Source organism: Stigmatopora argus, chromosome 1 (assembly GCF_051989625.1).
Source record: "Stigmatopora argus isolate UIUO_Sarg chromosome 1, RoL_Sarg_1.0, whole genome shotgun sequence".
Classification (NCBI taxonomy): Eukaryota; Metazoa; Chordata; class Actinopteri; order Syngnathiformes; family Syngnathidae; genus Stigmatopora; species Stigmatopora argus.
In genome coordinates, this window is record NC_135387.1 from 20063746 (window position 1) to 20084336 (window position 20591).

General features: G+C 40.5%; 2 protein-coding genes across 7 annotated transcripts; both read left to right on the forward strand.

The window, feature by feature from the left end:
* Positions 1-1002: 1002 nt before the first annotated feature.
* LOC144079350 (glucose-induced degradation protein 8-B homolog) lies at positions 1003-3343 on the forward strand. 5 transcript variants are annotated; one of them, XM_077608066.1, is made up of 5 exons: positions 1003-1141; positions 1442-1568; positions 1663-1859; positions 2615-2812; positions 2882-3343. In XM_077608066.1, exons 2-5 carry the CDS (start codon positions 1451-1453, stop codon positions 3053-3055), a joined length of 687 nt encoding a protein of 228 aa, XP_077464192.1. In that variant the 5' UTR covers positions 1003-1141; positions 1442-1450; the 3' UTR covers positions 3056-3343. The 5 variants fall into 5 exon arrangements, with proteins under 5 accessions (XP_077464192.1, XP_077464199.1, XP_077464181.1 ...); XM_077608073.1 differs by having other exon boundaries at positions 1015-1137; positions 1428-1568; XM_077608055.1 differs by having other exon boundaries at positions 1016-1137.
* A 661-nt stretch (positions 3344-4004) lies between these two features.
* Positions 4005-19911, forward strand: LOC144079369 (voltage-gated purine nucleotide uniporter SLC17A9-like). 2 transcript variants are annotated; one of them, XM_077608105.1, is made up of 13 exons: positions 4005-4394; positions 5113-5310; positions 5499-5638; positions 6228-6327; positions 6405-6535; positions 6630-6726; positions 6838-6934; positions 7315-7402; positions 7502-7536; positions 7613-7728; positions 8332-8387; positions 8471-8500; positions 18040-19911. In XM_077608105.1, exons 1-13 carry the CDS (start codon positions 4261-4263, stop codon positions 18060-18062), a joined length of 1245 nt encoding a protein of 414 aa, XP_077464231.1. In that variant the 5' UTR covers positions 4005-4260; the 3' UTR covers positions 18063-19911. The 2 variants fall into 2 exon arrangements, with proteins under 2 accessions (XP_077464231.1, XP_077464222.1); XM_077608096.1 differs by lacking the exon at positions 18040-19911 and adding an exon at positions 8871-11030 and having other exon boundaries at positions 4006-4394.
* The last annotated feature ends 680 nt before the right edge of the window (positions 19912-20591 follow it).

Sequence of the window (20591 nt, forward strand, 5' to 3'; positions counted from 1 at the left end):
CTTTGAAAATATCGTGTCTTTTTATCCTCACAATAATTTTTTATTTTTTGCCTCCTACCTTAACAAACAGAATGTTGTATTTGCTGAATCCCCATCGAAATTTGCGGCATGTTTTTTGGCGTCGTTTCCATAGACACAGCACCACTAAATACTCAGGAAAAAAGGGCGGGGCTTGTCGTCCTTTCCCAGCGTCTTCACCACTTAGTGCACCAAACACTTTTGTGAAAAATAATGTTATTTTTTTTAGATTGTCATTCCTTTGACGAAACGCGACCACAAAAATTAAGAATTGCACAATTTGTTCTCTTACACATTGCTAACAGTAGAGGTCCCTAAATATGTTGCGTTTAAATTTTAGGGCGGTGAAAAGCACAACTGCTTAGGTATAAAATATACAAAAATGTAAATGAAAAGCTGATTATTTGAAATATATGTCTATAGGTTTATAGCGAATAGTGTTGTTAGATATTCTTCTTCTAATCAAGAAGTTGAGTACTATGATACATTTTGAGAACATTTTTTCTGTACTTTATTACTGTTTAAAAAAAAAAGGTTTATTAGTAGGGTATCTGTACTTATCCGCTCCTACAAATGGGCAAGTTTACTGTTTCAACCTCCATGGTAGTGTAACAACAATTTGGAAAAAAAGCTGAGGAAAAAAAAATAAACGCTTGAGATTTTTTAATTAAACAGGTGGAATCTTGATTGACATCATGAGTTTTAGAGTCATAAAGTTTTATAAGAGTCCAAAGAAGGATATGCAACAGCATCTAGATGGGGGGCAATTTGATGTTTGTGAACCACCCTGTGATGTATGGTGAGGTTCGTAAAATTCTTAGTTATTTTGAAATATTAATTTGTATTTATAATTATTTTTATTTCGGTAAAGCTGTTAAATTACTGCTTTTCATGGGTCTTTTTTGAAAGTATTTAAGTGAGTATACTTTAGCGACATGAGGTTGAGATGTATTTAGATTGAGCTTTGATGTTGCACTACATTAAATTCACACTAGAGGCAGCAGAGCTATTTCCAGGCCTCTAAACACGGATAAACAAATCGGGAAGCGAAGAAGAAGGAGCGTCCGTCTCTGCAAGCGTGTAGCAAAATTGCTAATGCGGGGACGAAGCGACTTGTTTGTAGGTATTGGCAGTATATAAATCCTAGTTTTGTTTTGCAACTAATTTATTGTTGGCCTAAACCATGCATGGGCATCCCTTCAGGTTGTGTCCTTTTGGAATGGTGGGAATGTTATAGCCTGGCGTCATGGTTGTGTTTTTTCATCAGAGGCCTGACGCATCTGAATTTAATGTTCGTGTTTCGTAAACGACCATCTTCTAATTGCAATCATGATTACGCTGTCATTCTCGTTCAAATCTCAATCTAAGAACAGAATGGATTTCAGAGTGTAAGATCAGACGTTTTATAGTCCCTGTTTCCTAGGATAACATCATGAGCTATGCAGAGAAACCAGACGACATAACAAGGGACGAATGGATGGAGAAACTCAACAATGTCCACATACAGAGAGCTGATATGAACAGACTTATTATGAACTACTTGGTGACAGGTACGGTTCTCCAAACGAACACAGATGATTCGAGAGGGATGTAAACAATAAAAATAGAAGAAACGATGCATGACATTTAGTTTTTGTTCAACAGAGGGATTCAAAGAGGCAGCAGAGAAGTTCAGAATGGAGTCTGGAATCGAGCCAAGCGTGGACTTGGAATCCCTGGATGAAAGAATCAAGATCAGAGAAATGATTCTGAAGGGACAGATCCAGGATGCTATTGCACTGATCAACAGTCTGCACCCGGAATTGCTGGATACAAATCGCTACCTTTACTTTCACTTGCAGGTAATTTCATTCATTCGATGATTCGTATCATCAAGACTTCCAAGGGGGTCGAGATCACAATGGGCAGCAAGCAGGATATGGATTGGATAGGATAACTTTATTCATCCCGTATTCGGGAAATTTCATTGCCCGCGATCTCGATGACAAACAACTGTTTCCATGCACGTTAAGACAATTTGGAGTGTCCATCTTACTGTGTTGGGCTGCAATGCATTCTGTTACACTTGTTGTAATGAAATCAAAATAGCCAATCCAACCCAATGCTAACTGCATGAAAGCCAACAAGCCTTGAATTGAGCCCCCTAATATCAAAATCATGAAGCTATGTGTGGACAGCTCATTTTGTCAATGGTGCAGTCCGGTATGCAGGGTTAACCGGTCAAATATAATTTTATGTTAAGTCTTGATCTCAAACTGTTAGGCGTTAGGCTCGATCTTATGAACATATCACAATTAAATTTGATTCGAAGAGCCAGAGGAAGACCGAAATTGATAAAATAACTTCAAGAACCGTACTATTTAAAACAAAATACTCTTATAATCCCTGTATAATATTCACCAAAAAGCACAAATACCCTGCATCTTGTCTGTTTTACATCAAATCCATCATGGTGAAATGTTCCTGCCAGCGCACCACTGTAGAAATCTTTGATCTGTGACTTTGACTTGTTCATTTAAATGGGGAAAAATCCCAAATCAAACTAATCTCATTCTCTGTTGGCAAGTGTTAACGTTCTTTTAAATTGTATTTGCAGCAGCAGCATCTTATTGAGCTCATTCGCTTGAGGGAGACCGAAGCAGCCCTTGAATTCGCCCAGTCTCAGTTAGCGGAGCAGGGCGAAGAGAGCCGAGAATGTCTGACTGAGATGGAGAGGACGCTGGCCCTGCTTGCGTTCGATAACCCTGAGGAGTCACCTTTCGGAGATCTCCTCAATATGATGCAGAGGCAAAAGGTAGCATTTAAAAGCACAGCCCCATCTTTTTTTGGTGGCTATTCAATGGCATTTCTGTCTGTTTTTCAGGTGTGGAGCGAAGTAAATCAGTCTGTGCTGGACTATGAAAACCGGGAGTCAACACCCAAGTTGGCCAAACTTCTGAAACTACTGCTGTGGGCTCAAAATGAACTGGACCAAAAGAAAGTGAAGTATCCCAAAATGACAGACCTGAGCAAGGGGACCATCGAGGAGCCAAAATAATGAAAGAATTCAAAAAAATGGACGTTTCCAGTATCTATTTATACTCCAGCAAAATGATGTTAGGTCATTTTTTCTGCCCAAACCTTTTATTATATTGAACTGGATTGATACCATTTTAAATGACCTCTCACTCAATTGGAACATGTTTGATGTTATCATTTTAATTCACAGGATATCTTTTTCATATTTACTTGTCCACAAGTTTTTTTTTTCTGTCTATCGGCAGGGAAAGTTGGGATTTGAAGATGAATAAAGCCTAAATTAGGCCGTCTCTGTGTGACCATTAAATTATGCTTCCAGTTAAAAATGTTTGTTGTGTTTGCATGTCCTAACTAAAAACTTCCATGTCAGCCACCAGATGACACAAGACACTGCAGGACACTGGATTTTTTTGGGGGGGGGGGGGGGGGGGGGGGGGATACTCGCTTAACTTGTCCTTGGCACAGTTTGCAAGGTTGCAGTTACAAGCACATGCAACTAAATACACAGAAATGTCGTGTACGTGGTTAGAATAAGATGTTCATTTGCTGTGCTTCTATTCACTGCATTCATTTTATTTTACAATAAATACTAATTTTACAATTTTACCAGAGCATTGAGTCTTTGATAACCTTGGATGTTATAGCTGTCATGAGTTGGGATGGCTGGCAGCAGTCAAAAAGCATTAGGATTGATAAAAAATTGGAAACATTCTCATTTATTGTAACCCCCCAATTCTAAAAGCTTTTCCTTTATTAAAGCGGAAAACTAATTTTCTACAACTATTTTTTTCAACAAACCTTTTATGAAAAATGTTTAAAATGCCATTATTAATCCTGCTGTATATATTGTATACATATATACTATATATTTATGTAATTGTATTTATCCACTATGTGCATTACCAAAAATGGTCACTAGAGGGGCTCATACGAAACGTTCATCAATTTGTAACCGTAGAATCACTTCCTCGTTGAGCGCCCTCTTCCGATCACACAGCGACGTGCATGGTTGGAAAAAAGAAATGACACGTGGATTTCTATCCAGTGGCGTCAAGAAAAACAGTCTTCGCTCAGTTTCCGCCTTCCGTTCGCAAATTCCAGTCTCAGGTTTATCGCGGTGAGATGTGTTTCCAAACGTCGAAAGTACACCGCGTCTTCCTGCTTAGTCCACCGGGAAGAAATTGATAAAGTGTCGAGGCTGCCGCCAACATCACACCGCGTTGAATGGCAGTGATTCAAAAACATGGCAAGAACTATGGTCCAGATTTCCTCTGTCACAAGGAGAACCATCCGGCCGACAAGATCGGAGTCTCTGGGTGTCCCAAGAAGTGGACAGAACACAACAACAACTGGTCAAGGTAAATAGTTGACACATTTTTGTACCGAGTATTGATTCTGATGACCTACCTACCCTTAAGCTAGCCCAACTTGCAGTCACATAAGTACCGTGATCGTGTACCTACGTTGCATTGATGAAAACATTAGATATGTTATTATATATTATATGGACTTAAGAGCTTGCGCCAACTTAAACCTTACTCATTGTCAGGTCACTCGTTGGCTGCCATTGACGGCGCTAGACGCCCAATCCGTTTTGACTGGGTGGGGCAAATGCCAATTCCTCCATTTGCTCCTCCCAGTCCAAATGGATTGGACGCCTACCGTCGTCATTGGCACGGAAAAATGAACATTCACAGTCTGTCTCTTTGGTTCAAATGAATTGAATGTCTGTCTATTTCCGCCATTGAGTTAAATACCTTGGAGGAAAAAAAAACATTAACTTTAAAGTGTTACTGTGGGAAACTGGTGTGTATTTCAGTTTTTATTCATTTAATTAAATTAACTTTGTTTTATTCACATTTGATTAATTTATTTGAGGTTTATAATAGTAATAAGTACAATAGTTCTTATTATTGCCCATACATAGTCTTTTCCTCTATCGGGGGTTAAGGGTCTCAAGTGGCAACTTCTGGATGGCTGTCTACTGTAGTGACCACTGTCCCTGATTTGTTTTTTTCCGTATAATATACATTATATTTTGTGCCAAATTCAAAGTGGGGTATTTCTCCTGTGCAGGTCGGAAGCAAGAGTATGGACAGTGGTGCTCCTGCTTGGTACGTGCCTCCTCTACTGTGCCCGCGTTGCCATGCCCATCTGTGCAGTCAGTATGGCGGAGAAGTTCAACTGGAGCAAAAGGGAGACAGGCATGGTCCTAGGCAGCTTCTTCTGGGGTTACTGCTTCACACAAGTGTTTGGAGGATACGTCAGTGACAGGTGGGTGTCAGAGTTTTTTTTTTTTTAGATCTGCCAGTTGATCACCATCAAGATATTGCATACCTCTTGAAAATAGTCCATTTTTTTCATCGAAAAAAAAAATGGATATGACGAGGCCTGACAGGATCAGTCCTAGAACTAGAAGTTTGTGACATAAATCTGTTGCAATCTTTCATGTGTGCTCACAGGGTGGGTGGAGAAAAAGTCCTCCTTCTCTCTGCTGCTGCCTGGGGCTCAATGACTGCCTTCACTCCCATCTTGGCTCATTTTTGCTCCCGGCCCATCTTTTCCATGACACTGTCACGCTTTCTTATGGGCCTATTACAAGGTAAACTAGCTTGACTGCATTATATGACAGCAGACAGAATGTTGGCACAGACACTTAGTTTGTTGTCAACTCATGCAAACAGAGTAGTAGTTTGTTTATTCAGTTTAATCCGCAAACATAACCATTCAGACGAGTCAACATAAAAGACAGTAAATAAATGAATAGATAAACTGATGACATTATATGACAAAAACACAAACCTAAAAACAATTGGGGACCAAGTAGGGATGACGGATGTGTGGAGCCAGCAGTTATGTGGATGCCTTTTTATGACTGATATTATGAAGGCTGGAAAGCTACAGCTGCTCTTGACTTTTATAGTTTTGCTGCTGAGAATTCAATAGAAATAATCGGGCTTGAAAACAAATCAACACCGAAAACATATGGAAAGACTTTAAAAAAATCAAAAGGGACAAAGTGGACCGAGGGAACATATTTAAGCAACATTTGCAAAAGGCTCAGGCATCGAAATGATAATTGCATGTTTTCATACCACTGTAAGACCGCCATTGCTCATAATTAGAAGCTTGGAAGGTACAAATTGTTGTCTCAACAGCTTTTTTGGTTATTTGTGGAATATTGATTCCAGGTGTTCATTACCCTTCTTTGGCAAGTCTGTGCTCTCAAAAGGTGGTGGAGAGTGAGCGAGGCTTCCTCATGAGCACGGTGAGCAGTGGATCCTATCTAGGGTGAGTCATGTCTGACGTAAGCAAACGTGATGTGCAGAGGGGGCTGTTGCAACATCTGCGTCGGTGACCTTTTCCAGCACCCTCATGATCGGTGGGGCTGGCTCCCTCATGCTGGAACTCTACGGCTGGGAGAGCGTCTTCTATGTGTCGGGTATACTGGCATTAATTTGGGCCTACTGCATGTGGAAATACTTACTAAGAGGAGAAGGCAAGTGAGGCTTCTAGTGTATTTGTTGCTTTGGATGTCCTTGAGGTCAGTGTCCTCTCGTATGCAAGCGTGTCTCTTTCATCCATACACACAGGGCCTATTATCACTTTGGAATCCCTGGGAAGTGGTGGGCCACAGTCCAGACTGACCAAAAGGCATTGGTTACGGCTTTTGAAACAACCTGCAGTCTGGTGAGAAAATAAGTTGAATGAAAACAAAACAAAGCAACATAGTTGACCATATACACATCAATATAGAGTTGCCATTAATTTAGTCTCTCGTTTGCTTCATTTGCTGACCAGTGCTGTGATCATTACGCACCTTTGCGCTGCGAGCACCTTCTTCACATTGTTGTCATGGCTGCCAACCTTTTTTAAAGACATGTTCCCTGATGCCAAGGTAACCAGATCCACTTGTCAAGGAGGGGAAAATATTTAAGACACAAAACACAAAACCCAAGGCTATACCATTGATGTGGTTACACAATGCCTTTTCCGTACTTGTCGGTCATTTGATGGTGCAGTATTTTAGTTAACATTGCTACACTTCCCACCTCAGCGTGGATAACAAACAATATAATGATAGCATAGTACAGAAATGCTATTGCTAGAGTGCAAGTTGATGTGCAAGTAAATGAATGGAAAATATACAAATATATATTGAATGCATACATTTTTGGTAGATTGCATTCATATGTTATGAGGACGTTTAAGTTGTTAAATGTGACAAATGTCCAAATTGATTTTTGTGATTAAGATGAATAATATAACTCCTAATAGGGCTGGGTGTTCAACGTCATTCCTTGGTTCGTGGCAATTCCTTCGTCAGTCTTTAGTGGCTACCTGTCTGACTACCTCATCAGTCAAGGTATAAAAGTCTATTTTCCTGAGTTTACCAAACATTTACTGGTCCTTTTTCAAATGTCATGGTTCAATTCAAGTGGTTGTCCAATTGTCATCCCAACAGGCTTTGATGTAGCGTCAGTGAGGAAGTTAATGCAGGTACTAACATCATGGACCTTGAAACATTTGTCCAATCTGTAAACTTATGCTGTCTTTTTCTGTGCGCTCGCTCTAGTTTGTCTCCATGGGGGTTTCCAGTGTGTTCACCCTGCTTCTGTGTGGAAAAACCACATTTTCCTGGGCTGTAGCATATGTGTCAGCAACAATGGGCCTCACAACCTTTTGTCACAGGTATCCACCCCATGTTGTGCACTTTTTTGCATTTCAACAAGGCTGCAAAACTGTACATGTCATTTCATAGACACTAAACCACTATCTTGGAAGGTGCTTTCTTTTGAGTTAGATACATATAGTTTAAAAAATGCCAAACTCTCATGTCACCTGTTAAAACTGTTTAGTGAAGAAGACTCGGATTTTCATTCTCTGTGTCTATCCAGCTGAAGAGGACAGTTAAAAAAAAGATTTGCAAGGGGATTGTAAAATTCCACTCTATCTTTCTTGCACGTCAGCTTTAGTTTTCACAGTTTACTTACTGTTGGTAACTTGTTGCTACTTGCACTTAATTCTAAATACCATAGAATTATCCTTCGTAAAAACATAATTGCGCTGATGTGACAGAGAAAAGTCAAATTCAGTTTGGGATTCAAACCCATAAATTACTTTGAAACAGCTGTCCGACCTAAATCTGCCTCCCGAAAAATTGTTCCCCAGTGTATTTTTTTAATGACCTTTTTTTTAGTTAGTCCAATTTAGTGAGCAATCTGTTTTTCTCTTTCACGACATATTGTTGCTTGTATTTTACTTGAATGAACTAATGCCATTATCACTTCACAGTGGTGTATCTGTAAATGTTCAAGATCTTGCCCCATCTTGTGCCGGGGCCTTATTTGGTAAGTTGAAACTAATAATGTATAAAACTTGTAAAAATCTTAAAGACATCGTTCACTTTTACATGTGTGTGTTATTTTGACAGGTGTTATGAACACATGTGGCGCATTCTCAGGTGAGTTTCTCTTTATATGAGACAACAGCAACCATGGAAACCATTACTTAAAACCCGAATCTATCTCTAAGAATGTATTTTTTTCACATATAACACTCCCAAAAGAAAATCGACTCAAATACATAATTAATCAGACTTTGAGCTCGCATACCCGTTGTCAGAGGCTACCGTGTGTCATATTTATTACATTAAGAAGGAATCACGTCGTCCGTGACAGATGAATAATGGAGGACATAAAATGACAGGCAGTTGTCAGTCCTTTGAAGGACCATTTTATCGAGGAATAAACTGACATTTTCTCTGCAGAAGCAGCCGCTTTCACAGAACTTTCCGCACCTTAGCCTAATCTTTCCACGGACTTTGTGCGCAGGTGTCCTTTTGGTGTATTTCTCAGGGTATCTCATCGAGTCCACGGGTTCGTGGGCTTCAATGTTTGGACTCATCACCGCTGTCAATTTGCTGGGCTTGACTATCTTTTTGGCTTTTGCCGAAGCCCGTCGTGTCGACATCGACCCCAGCAAGATACGTCATCACAACATCCACATCTAAATGATCTGCACCAGCCTGGTGGAGAGATGCTAAAGCCTCCATTTGGGAGGTCTGTCTCTCATTGTCTCTTTCTCTTCATTTCTCGCTTGTTCATATACACAAAATCTCTGATCATCTTATTTGGGACTCTCTACCTACTCTTTCTCACTAAGAAAAAAAACTGGTTAGCGTGTTCATCTCACCCTCATGTGATGGCCTTCCTGTGTTTAGTTTGCATGTTCTCGCCGAGCGTGTGTGGGTTTTTCCTGGGTACTCTGGCGTCATCCCATATCCCAAAAACATGCATAGTAGACTGATTGATTGCTTCAAATTGTCCGTAAGTGTGCGTGTGTGCGTGAACAGTTTGTCTATAAGTACCCTGCAATTGGCAAGCAACCAGTTCAGTTCATCCAGCACCCCTGCAATCGTTGTGGGGATAAACGCTTCAGATTATGATTGAATGGAAAAAAGCCTTCATTTTGGAGTACAATTTGTTTATATTATTAACATGGTTTGTGATAGGTCTGAATTTGGCTAAAAAGGAAATAGTATATCATTTTGTAAATCTGATTTTATTTAATTTGTCTGAATGAATGAGACCAAATCTAGATGGGCCTGGTTGAGGTCTGCCTGATGAACGCAGTATTTAAGGTCCACAACAAGAATGGTTCTGCAACGAATCTAATCTTTGTGTGTCATTCCAGTCGCAAAATATTTTGAGAGTTTATTTGTTCTGCTTGTGCCTTGTGTTTGTTTTCAAATAGTAATTGTCCTATAATGCTTAGAGGCAGGCTCTCCCTATGGTTACACGCTCTGTTGTGGTGCGCTGAAGGGGCCTTGTACTAAGTAACGAGTGTGTCCTTCTCATTTGCAGCAAAATGACCAAAGTTACTGAAAATGTACTTAACAAAAGTTTCTTATTTCTGTAAATAATGTTGAGTAGACAATGTCCCTGACTGCTCTTGAAAAAGCTTGCTTATTATTTTGAATACCATACTTATATATTTCTATGGCTAAAGACGTTTTGAGTATATTTTTTGAGAGAGTAGTTAATCTATTACTGTAAGTTGACAAGGCGGGGGTGGAGGGAGCAATTTGAAAAGCCCTGAACTCTTGTCAATCTTGCTTTGGCGGAAACAGGTATCAAGACAACAAAGTCGATTTCTGTTTTTTGTTTGTCGGTTTGTGTTGTTTTTGGGAGGACTGGAGTGGGTGAGGCACTTGTGTTTTTCCACTCAGTCTCCATCTAACAGCCTCTTTTTCCTTTGGTGAGCATGTTGCACACTGACTTGATGAATGTTGCATACCTTAAAAGAAAGTGGGAGACCTTCAGTTTGTATAACAACAGAGACCTTTTTGTGTTCTATTGTAGCACATTAATTACAAGAAAATGACTGCCCTGGCTTTTTCTCTTGCACTTACAAGCTTTCAGATGTCAGGTGCATGTACAAATGTACACTTCTGCTTTTATGCTTCTGTGCCTGCTGGGAGCTCACAGTTTGTGTCGCTGCATATTATTTTAACCTTCACATACAAAGTCATAGTTTCTTTGTATGAAGTGTGTAATGGGCATTTTGTAAATGCATGCCACATTCCTTGTCACTTCTTGTTCCAAAAAGACGGTCAATTCTTGTATCAAAGTGAAAAAGTTTTTCACTTGTGTTAGTTCTCTGTTTTGGTTCCGCAAAACAAATGCAATGGAGCTTAATTACAGTAATACATCGCGACGTATTATATCACTGGCTCATAATGCGTAGGCGATGTTTCTTAATGACTCAAAACAAATGCCTTTACTGTATTGTTTGTCTTTCCAGTTTTTCCACATTCTATCTTGCAAACTGTAGCAGTTCTACAAAAAGTGGTACAGTAGAGTTCTAAGAGCTTTCTTTAGTTTTGATAAACAAATGAAACAGTGTCACTGCGAAAAGGCAGTAACTGCTGTATATTTTTAAATTGCTCTTATTTAAAAGCATGCCTTGGAATAAAAAAAATTCTAACGACACATGATTTTGCTGCAATTATTGTCATTTATATGTAGTTTATTTAAAATTCCACTAGAAGGCAGTAAAACGTTGATTAAGCCAAGGGTTTAGGCCTAACTTTTTAAACTACTATTGACCTAACTTCAAAATGAATATCTGTATCAATTCACAGACAAATTGTACGTTGTGTCTGGTTCCACTCGCCGGGTCGACATCACTGCAAGATTTAACTGCACGGCACCATATGGCAGGAGGCTGGTCGCCATACTGGCGAGCTGATGTTGCGAATGGCGGGACGCTTGTCAAACCAGCCCACTTCTCTTGGGACCCAACAACTAGTTTGTCATGGCAAAAGGTGGCGATGGAGGGTCACTAAAAGTTGCGAGAAGTTCTGACTAGTTGGGTCGTGTGTAAAGAACCGGATCAAACAGCTTTGCCCGTAATAAGGCAGCAGGCCACTTACTGGCACAACCTTCCTGATAGAAATGACTCCATAAAAGCACATAGTATAACCATGATGAGCAGCCCACTATTTAATTAGCAGAGGAAACGCCGTGCAGAGGAATGAGACGGTAAACCCCCAACTTGTCGGCCAGTCAATGCAAGCCACTGACAGACCCCATCAGAGTCAGAGATACATGTAAATGAAATAGTCCCATTAATTAGTAATTAACATCAAGTTAATGACATTTCACTGTGTTGCCATCTCGGCTCCTGTCCTTTCTCCTGGTGGAGGGTTTGTCTCTTCCTGAGTAGAATGCTAATTAGTGCAAAACTAACTGTTTCACAGGCCCACCTCATAATATAGAGGCCATGTTAAAGAGTGGTCATTGTGTGGGGAGGATTAATCACTTTGTAGTAATAGATCGGGAGGCATTATAAGTCTTCATCTCCTTAGAGGACTGTGATATTAGGGGCCATTGATGGGCTTTATGTGCTAATTGCATTGTGCCTTTCAGCCCACTGTTGAGAGTACCCCTCGTGACTTACTACTACTTTTAACCATTCTGACACGACAAAATTCACTACTTTAAAATCTTCTTTTCATTATTAAAGAAAGCCGCTAAATGTCAAAAAGTGAGGAGTACAAAAGTATTTTGTCTGGTTATTACACCTCGGGTATGAAGGAAGTCAATGTATGGCTTGTAGTCTCAATTTGTCATTAGTTCTCCCACAAAAGGCTCAATCAGCATACTTAAAGGGGTATAAAATGTTGAGAAGGAATTTAATGAAATGTTTTTTATAAGCCGTGCCTCAAATTTTGAGACACTTATGTTTTTAAAGAAACAAACCTGACAAGGATGAGCGTTGTTGAAAATACGTAAATGAATAATATTTGACTAGTCTGTTGACAAGGTAAAGATATACATGCATAGATGCGATGTATCGTATTCATCTTTAAGTCTTCTGTTGGCTCCTTTTTCCTGTCCAACTAAAGTCTGATCCATAGTTGACCCGTTCAAACAATTCCCATGCCTGAGCTGACTGACGATTAGCACACTAGAGCCCACAAACACAAAACTAAATATGTTGATTTCTGTCAATTAAACCCCATCAGCTGTTTGCCTCCTGCCACACATATGGCTTGTGTTAAATCTACTGAACAAGTGTAGTTGGCCTTGAGAGGGGGCATCTTTTTAATAGAACCCTTAGGGATGAGACCCACACCTGCGCAATAATACCATTAAACCACACGAATAACCCACTGGCCAGATGAGAACAACATTGAAGTAGCTGCATGTTTCTTTGTGTGTGTGTGAGTGTGTGTGTGTGTATCCCTTTCATACTCATATATTTGTTAGTTTCCATTTTTATTTGTTATGTTTCTTTATAATGTGCCAGAGATGCTTAAACGCACCTTTATTTTTTTATGTTTTATTTCCTAGGAGACAGTACAATGAGGTAGAGGTTAGTAAATTGTGTTTCTGTGGCTCTGGAAATTTTACAAACAAAATAGAACCCAATGTTAAAAGCAAGCACTAAGAAGCTACTACAGGCTGAAAGCTGTGATCCAAAGCATGCGCCTGCCCTCGTCTGGCTAGCTTCTAACCTACAGGCAACAATAAGTTTGCAATTAATTAACCAGCCCTCATACAAAAATATTTTTAAAAAATCAGGCTCTGAAAAAAATGCAACTTTTCCGTGAGCGTGTAAACCTTTGATATCCATTGTCTGTATCCACCCTAGGATGGTTGGCTGACTAGTCCAAATTATATGCCAAGAACCTAAACCTGAGATAAATTCTGGCTCATCTGTAATACTAATGAGGTGATTTTTACCTAATATATTATAGGTCCAGTATCTTAAACCTTAATGTTTTAGAATAAATGGTAATAAAAGAAATAAAACATACATTCCTTTGCCTTTGTCGAGTGCCAGATGGAGGAGTCACAACTGTGTAAATATAGACAAATCTCTTCTTTTCCTACACAACAAATTAATTGCCTATAATCTCAGCAAACATACCAATGGCACATATATTATATCCTGGATTAGAATTGTTTAAATATAGAAGAAAACAAACATTATGTCAGTTGGCCTGGAAAATATATATGTGGAACTGCGCACATGTTCCCCAATTTATTTCATGAGAAACGACAATAGAGGTTAAAATGGCAATCACATTATGTGAGTGCATAAAAAGTACATGGATAAAGCCTTGGAAAAATATTTGTTCTGTTAGCATACAACTAGAACCACAACATTCTGTTTGTGAATGCACGCGAGGAGGTTCAATACCCCCCACGCCCGCTGGTCAACCCCCCCTCCGCTCATCTGTTCCAGCTTCACATCGCTCACACCACCAGATCTCCCCCCTTTTTTTCCTGGGCACTCTTTACAAAAGTTTGGCTGTCAATCAGCAGTGGCCTCAGGCAACAGGCACTGATGAAAAGACCCCTGAGACAAGGAGACCCAAATTAGATTTCAATAAGGATGTTGAATATTCATATCAGGAAACATCTAAAGGTAAATGCTTTTTGATCTCGGCGCACAAATATCACTTGTGTGCATTACGGGGTCCTGGTGCTCTGGTTCTGCACAGTTTCACACAACCTCCCCCAGCCTGGTCCGGCCCCAGCGCCTGGCCTTGGCCCGCTCCTCGGGGGCCTTTGGTGGAATAATGATGACGGCCCTACAAAAAGGGCTATAATGAATGTTTATACTGAAGGGACCCAATAGAAAGGGCATCCACACTAAGTATTCAGTAATTAGTATTTAGCAGAAGCTGATTGCAAGGCACACACACACGCAGGGCATCATTTTTTGTGTGAACTTTAGACACGGGAACCCCTTGACAGCAACGAGTAGAACACAGGCCCATTTCACTTGTCAACATCTTTGCTTCAGAAATCTGGCTGGTCTCATGCCATCCTTCCACTAAATATTAACACTTGCAATCTGTGCTCATTTTTCCAAATTAGGTACTTTCTATCCGCTTGTCCTCATTCAGATAAGCTGGATCGTTGTGGACTGGTTGCTAGCAATTTTGGAGGCCGCGTATGGACAGATGACCATTCACTCTCTCCTTTACTCTTATTAGAAGTCCCATGCAAGCAGGGAGTGAGCCTTTCTCATGGGTACATTGAGTGATTTAGTGCTCACCCAGAGCTCATAGAAAGAGATGGTTTTGTAACCCAAGTCATTGACAAGACTCAAAAACATCTTGGCAAAAGTGCTGCGAGAACACTGGCCTCGTGCAACCATATCTATCCATTTTTTCCCAACTTTTTGTTTTGGGAAACACATGGAGGCTCCCCAATATTCCTTGAAAGTAAAGTCTTGTGGGGCGAGTGGTTAGCGCGTCGGCCTCACAGCTTTGGGGTCCTTGGTTCAAATCCAGGTCACGTCCATCTGTGTGGGTTTTCTCCGGCTACTCCAGTTTCCTCCCACATTCCAAAGACATGCATGGTAGGCTGATTGGACACTCTAAATTGCCCCTAGGTATGGGTGTGAATGTATGGTTATCCTTCGTCTCCTGCGATCGGCTGGCTACCGATTCAGGGTGTCCCCCGCATCTGGCCCGGAGTCACCAGGGATAGGCTCCAGCACCCTCCGCGACCCTAATGAGGATAAAGGGGTTCAGAAAATGAGATGAGATGAGTTAAAGTCTTGTCTCACCATACTTATATCTCCATGGAATTTTTTACATTGCAGAAAAAAGGCCATCATCCGTCTGGATAGCCCCAAGAAATTTCCATCACTTCTATTGTAGCAGAGATGGAAATGTGTATGGATAGTGAAGCAAGGGAGTGATTGGTGTGGTGGGGGTTTGTTGGGCTGGCTTGCCCTGAGGCTCTTTTCTCCTCAGAGAATCCTTGGCGCTGAGGGACTGGCCATGAAGCGAGTGGTGAAATGAGACCAAAGCACGGGGCGGCGTCTCTTCATACATGCGAGAAGGGGCCACGCGGCTAATAGTCCACGTCAAACCCCATCATTGTCGGCACGTCAAGAGTGGCCGTGATGGTGCGTGTCTCACGGCTATGATGCAGGGAGACAAGTCGTTTCGCAACCTCCTTCTCTAGTAAAGTTTACCCGGAAAGAAAATCTTACATCATTACTTTTATCTTTTCTCATACTCTTGTGTCTCTGTGTTCTTCCACCTCTCCCCCACCCCTTCCTTACAACATGATGGTCAGTCCATTGCCAGGCAATCTGGTCTGCGATGTTGTTCACACCTCTAGTGAGCCAAAAAAAAAATCTTTGAAAAGATATGATGACTTGCCCAAGTGGTTTCACTGTTCTCTTGGTCTCACAGGCAAGAATGACCAAACAAAGTACATATAGTATAAAATTATATATATATATATGTATAAATACCCCCCCCCCCACACACCCAATATCCCCCCCCACACACACACACATACACACACATGATGGTGTGTTAACCTCAGGCCCTGTGAGGTGGTGCTGTGATGCCGAGTGTCATCCAACTCCAGCCAGAGCCCTGCAGCCAGGGTAACCAGCTGTGAAACTGACAGGTTTGTCTCCTGCACTCACCTACACTTTCTTCCCCCGCACGTGCACAAACACACACACACACATACTGCATACGGCACGCTATTGTGGCCTGAGGTTTGAGCGCACATGTACCCTAGCCAAAAAAATAAAAAGAGACACACACACCCACATATCCACAGACCATTGTTGAAGCTGCAGGCAGTCCCTCTTATGCCAGCATACAAACATGTAGTGCAAAAGGAATAGGCACATAGAGCTGCGATAAAGACTGGCCACTCATAAAAGTATGTCGTTGTGTATGTAACTTAATGAAAATGATAAAAGAAAAAACATAGTATTCTCTAACACCATAAAAACACTTTTTATTCCTGCTATGAACGTTTTTTTTTTACTTTATAATGTCTGTTTATAATATTCTCGTTTCAATTTCTTATTTATGTTTTACACTGTAAAGTTCAATAAGTAAACTTTGCTTGAATAACTGTTTTTTTATTTTTGTTACTAACTAATCTGATGGGACTCTGGCTATGGGAGTGTGTGTATGTGTGTATGTGTGTGTTCATCATGTACATGTGTGAGATTTTTGTATCATGTAGGTCAGGTAAGACTAATAACATTGCCAAAGGCGTTTGAACTTGCATTCCATCCTGGAAATGCAACCCTGAGGAGATGCTGCCTTGGATGGTCCCCTCCCCCTAAACCCACCACACCTTTCAAACCCACGCAGCCCAACACACAGTCGTGAAGGTTGCCATGAGTATCCAGGTGTCTGGCGGCGCTATGGCGCCCTTTACATGTCACAACGACGGAAATCAGTGTCCCGACCAGAAGGTGTGTAGGCACCACATTTGTGGAAATGAATGTGAGTGTTAGTACATCTGTGCATGTCCGAGTGTGTGTGCCTATTCCTAGAGGGTGGGGGAAGGGGGAAAAAGTGTGAAAACGACCAAGCAAGTTAAAAGCAAATGAAGAAAGCCACATTGGCACCTGTTCTCTGAACATTGAAGAGGGTGAATCTGAAATTCCTCGTGCGCTTTCTATCATCGCAACACATCTCCGAACATCCCACATCAGCAACATGCACCCAATCACCTCCATCATCCCTCCCGACTAAACTTGTTCTCTCCCAAGCACACATGCGCACTTTTTTGGGTTCAGTCATGTGGCCAGATGTCCAAGTTGACACAGCGCTTAAGGCGTTTGACTGGATGAAACAGTGCATTGGCTGCGGGTAAAGAGGGATTAAAACAGGGCCTGCGGCACTTGTGTTATATTGAAAACATCCTGGGTTGCTTTGTATGGAGATTTGCATACATTGGAGTCTGTGCAGTGTCGGCCCATCTGCTGAGGTGCACTGTCTCCCAAACAACAAAGTGCATTTCAATATTTTACATCTCTATCTGATGGGACAGAGGTACATCAAAATGTGTGGTGACGGTGGGGGGAATGATATGCGAGAAGACGGATGGGTGGGTGAAAGAAAAAGGGGGAGATTGGCACAACTTTGAATTCAAAAGGCTCCCAAAAGTGCCTTAAATTCAACATCAGTAAATAACTGCTTCTCTCCGCCATTGTGGGATACGATGAAAGTCTACGTTTATTTATCCAATCTCAATTCTTTTGGAAGACCTAACTACAGAGCCGTCGTGATCGACTTGCGGAAATTGAAGATCCATAGATTTATTCCAGCGGTATGGAATTAGATACAACGTGCATGGTCAAACCTCCGCAGACTGGTTGAGTGTTAACTTATCACCCTTGTGGCCCAAACCCCCTTTATTGTATTAACGCCATAATTCTGGATTACTGTGACATTTAACGGCACTGGGAAATTAGATCATTAGTGTAATATATCTGTGTACTCAATTCCGTTTGGGAGGTCAGAAACATAAAAATGAAAAAAAAAAATTCAGAGTGGATCCATCCGGAAGAGCAGCTCACACGTGAGTGTTTGTGCGAGTTGAGACTTTTTGTTTATTATTAATGTAATGAAAAACCACTGAATCTCCTATGCGTGTTTGTGTATCCCCTCTCATGGTTTAAGTAACCCTGCATTTTATTTTCCTGCAGCTCCTTTCCCGTGTGTCTTTTAAAGCGAGCAAACCAGACATGAAATGGAAAAACATGCTCAGGGCAGCTGATGGTGGATGGAACAGTAAGGTGATTTAACGACGGGACGGTTTGTGTGTAGGCTGGACAGGCTGGTGCAGCCTCCGTCCTCACATGCGGAACACACACAGACACACACACACACACTCACACCAAATATCTGAAAAAACAGCCAAGATGGACGTGAGGAACATGTTGCCTGCACGGGGGAGGATTTTGGAAAGAAGAATGTGGTCAATCTGTTTGTTTCACTGCCACATCCAAGACGAGTGATAATAATTTCATTTGCGTTGATTATTTTCACTCTTCTACTCCAGCGTCAGATACTCAACACTGTATCAGAGCACATATCATACGACGGGTTTCAGTATTTAGTGAAAAATGTTTAAACATTGTCTCCTATTTACACAATTTACTGTGTCCAGTAGTCTCCAACCTCTGTCATTACCTACTCTATAGTCTTTATCAATGTGTTGTCATGACAACCAATGTAATTCATGTTTAAAGCTAATGGCGTTTTGTTTTTACTTGAACGTGTAATACGTATCTATATTTGATCTGAAAACTGAATGGGAAGTACAGCCCCAAATGAACACATAACATATTTACACATATTCATTGTATGCAGTGTCTACAGTGTTGAACCAATTTACACAGAATTAATTTTAAACATTGTTTTATTTACCTCTTTCCTCTGAGATAAATCAACACTTTTAAGAGAGTACATTTTTCTAACTCACTAAGTAAAGGTAAATCAGTGCTCCAGGAGTAGAAACCAACTCCTCTTGAAAACATTTATTTTGCCTTTGTCAGTGTTAGTTGGACTACAGTTAGAATTGTTTCTGCAAAAATATTCTTCAATATCATAATGCATTGCGTGTTTGGTTTATATAAGCAAAGTGGCTAGCGAAAGCTTATACTAAAGGACTGAATTGAGATCAGAATGACAAATCGAGACAAGAAATCCCAATCCCCCATTTAGTTTTTTTTTTGTCGCCAACGAATTTCACCTATTTTTGGAGCACAGGGCGAACCCACAACCTCCATCCGGCAAAACCTGAACAGGTGCAGAATCAAACCATTTTTTTTGCTGTTAGGCAAACTACTGGCCCACTGGATGCAGATGCCCTTAAACCATATTTAATCGGGATTACAGAGAACAAGCAAGCATTATTTAATAGACATAACAGAGGACACTAACAGCAGTCTGGGAAAAAGGGACACACACACAGAACACATACTTTGACGCATGGACACAAAGTACAAACACAAACCCAGAACAATCAATTTAATGGCTCGCATTAGTTAACTGCCAAATGGTGGGCTTTTTATGGCAGGATCAGCAAGCCCTTGAAAAGATAAATACGGTGCACAGATCCCAGTAATTACCGCAATCCCCTTATAGCACACAGACACTAGCCTGGCTCACGAGCTTCTCTGGCGGACTGTGGAGTTGTACATTATGTCATTTTGGATACTTTCTGACATCAGGAAATGAATGGCATCACAGGTCCATTTTCTCTAAACTTTGGACACACCCTTAGATTAGCATAACATATTGACATTCCTACATTGGAAAACAGACCGATGTAGGGTATCTTGGGTAACACACTGAGTTGTGACGTCCACAATTATTTATGCCCTCATGAAACACAATTTAAAAGATTGAAAAGCAGTCCATTGTTTTTATTTTTTTTATGTATTTACTTTTTAGTCAGTGCACATTGAATGGAAAACTGTGGCAATCATACATGAATCACCCAAAAATCATCTTTAGTAAGAACAAAATACATATGTATTAGCGATTCCAAATAAGGTGCTGCTGCAGACTATAAGAGATCATCTGAAGTTCTTGGAAAAATTGCCACTTGTCAACGATCTTTGTTCATATGTATTCCTGTATATATTATATATTATATAGATTCTGGTAATGCAAGATGACAGGCAGAACAAATAAATGTTCTTTAATGATATGGCCGAGGGCCAAATATCATTATTTCAGTCTCCATACTTTTAGTAGTAAGTCAAACGTTTGAATAATGATAAATACTTTCATGAGATAAAGTGCTGTAAGTTGTCGAGCCAATTCAATCAATTATCATCCCCTTATGACAAAGCTTTAAAAGTGCATAGAGCAGCAAATTTTTACAATATAAATAGTTTGAATAATGATAAATAGTTTCATGAGATAAAGTGCTCTTAAGTTGTCGAGCCAATTCAATCAATTATCATCACCTTATGACAAAGCTTTCAAAGTGCATGGAGCAGCTAATTTGTACAATATAATCACAAGAACCGTAACCAAAGTTCTTCCTATCTTCGCATAAAGTTATGAGTGACAGACTGAACAAGGTGTAAGCAAAGGGTTTGTCATTAATGAAATAATTAATTATTAAGAATTTGAGTTTATGGAGAAGGAAGACAAGACGTACTGAGCTCTGAAGCATGAGCGTCAAACTTTCCTTTGGGTTAAAGTGTATTATCATCATTTCTTCTATATCCACAAAACAGCG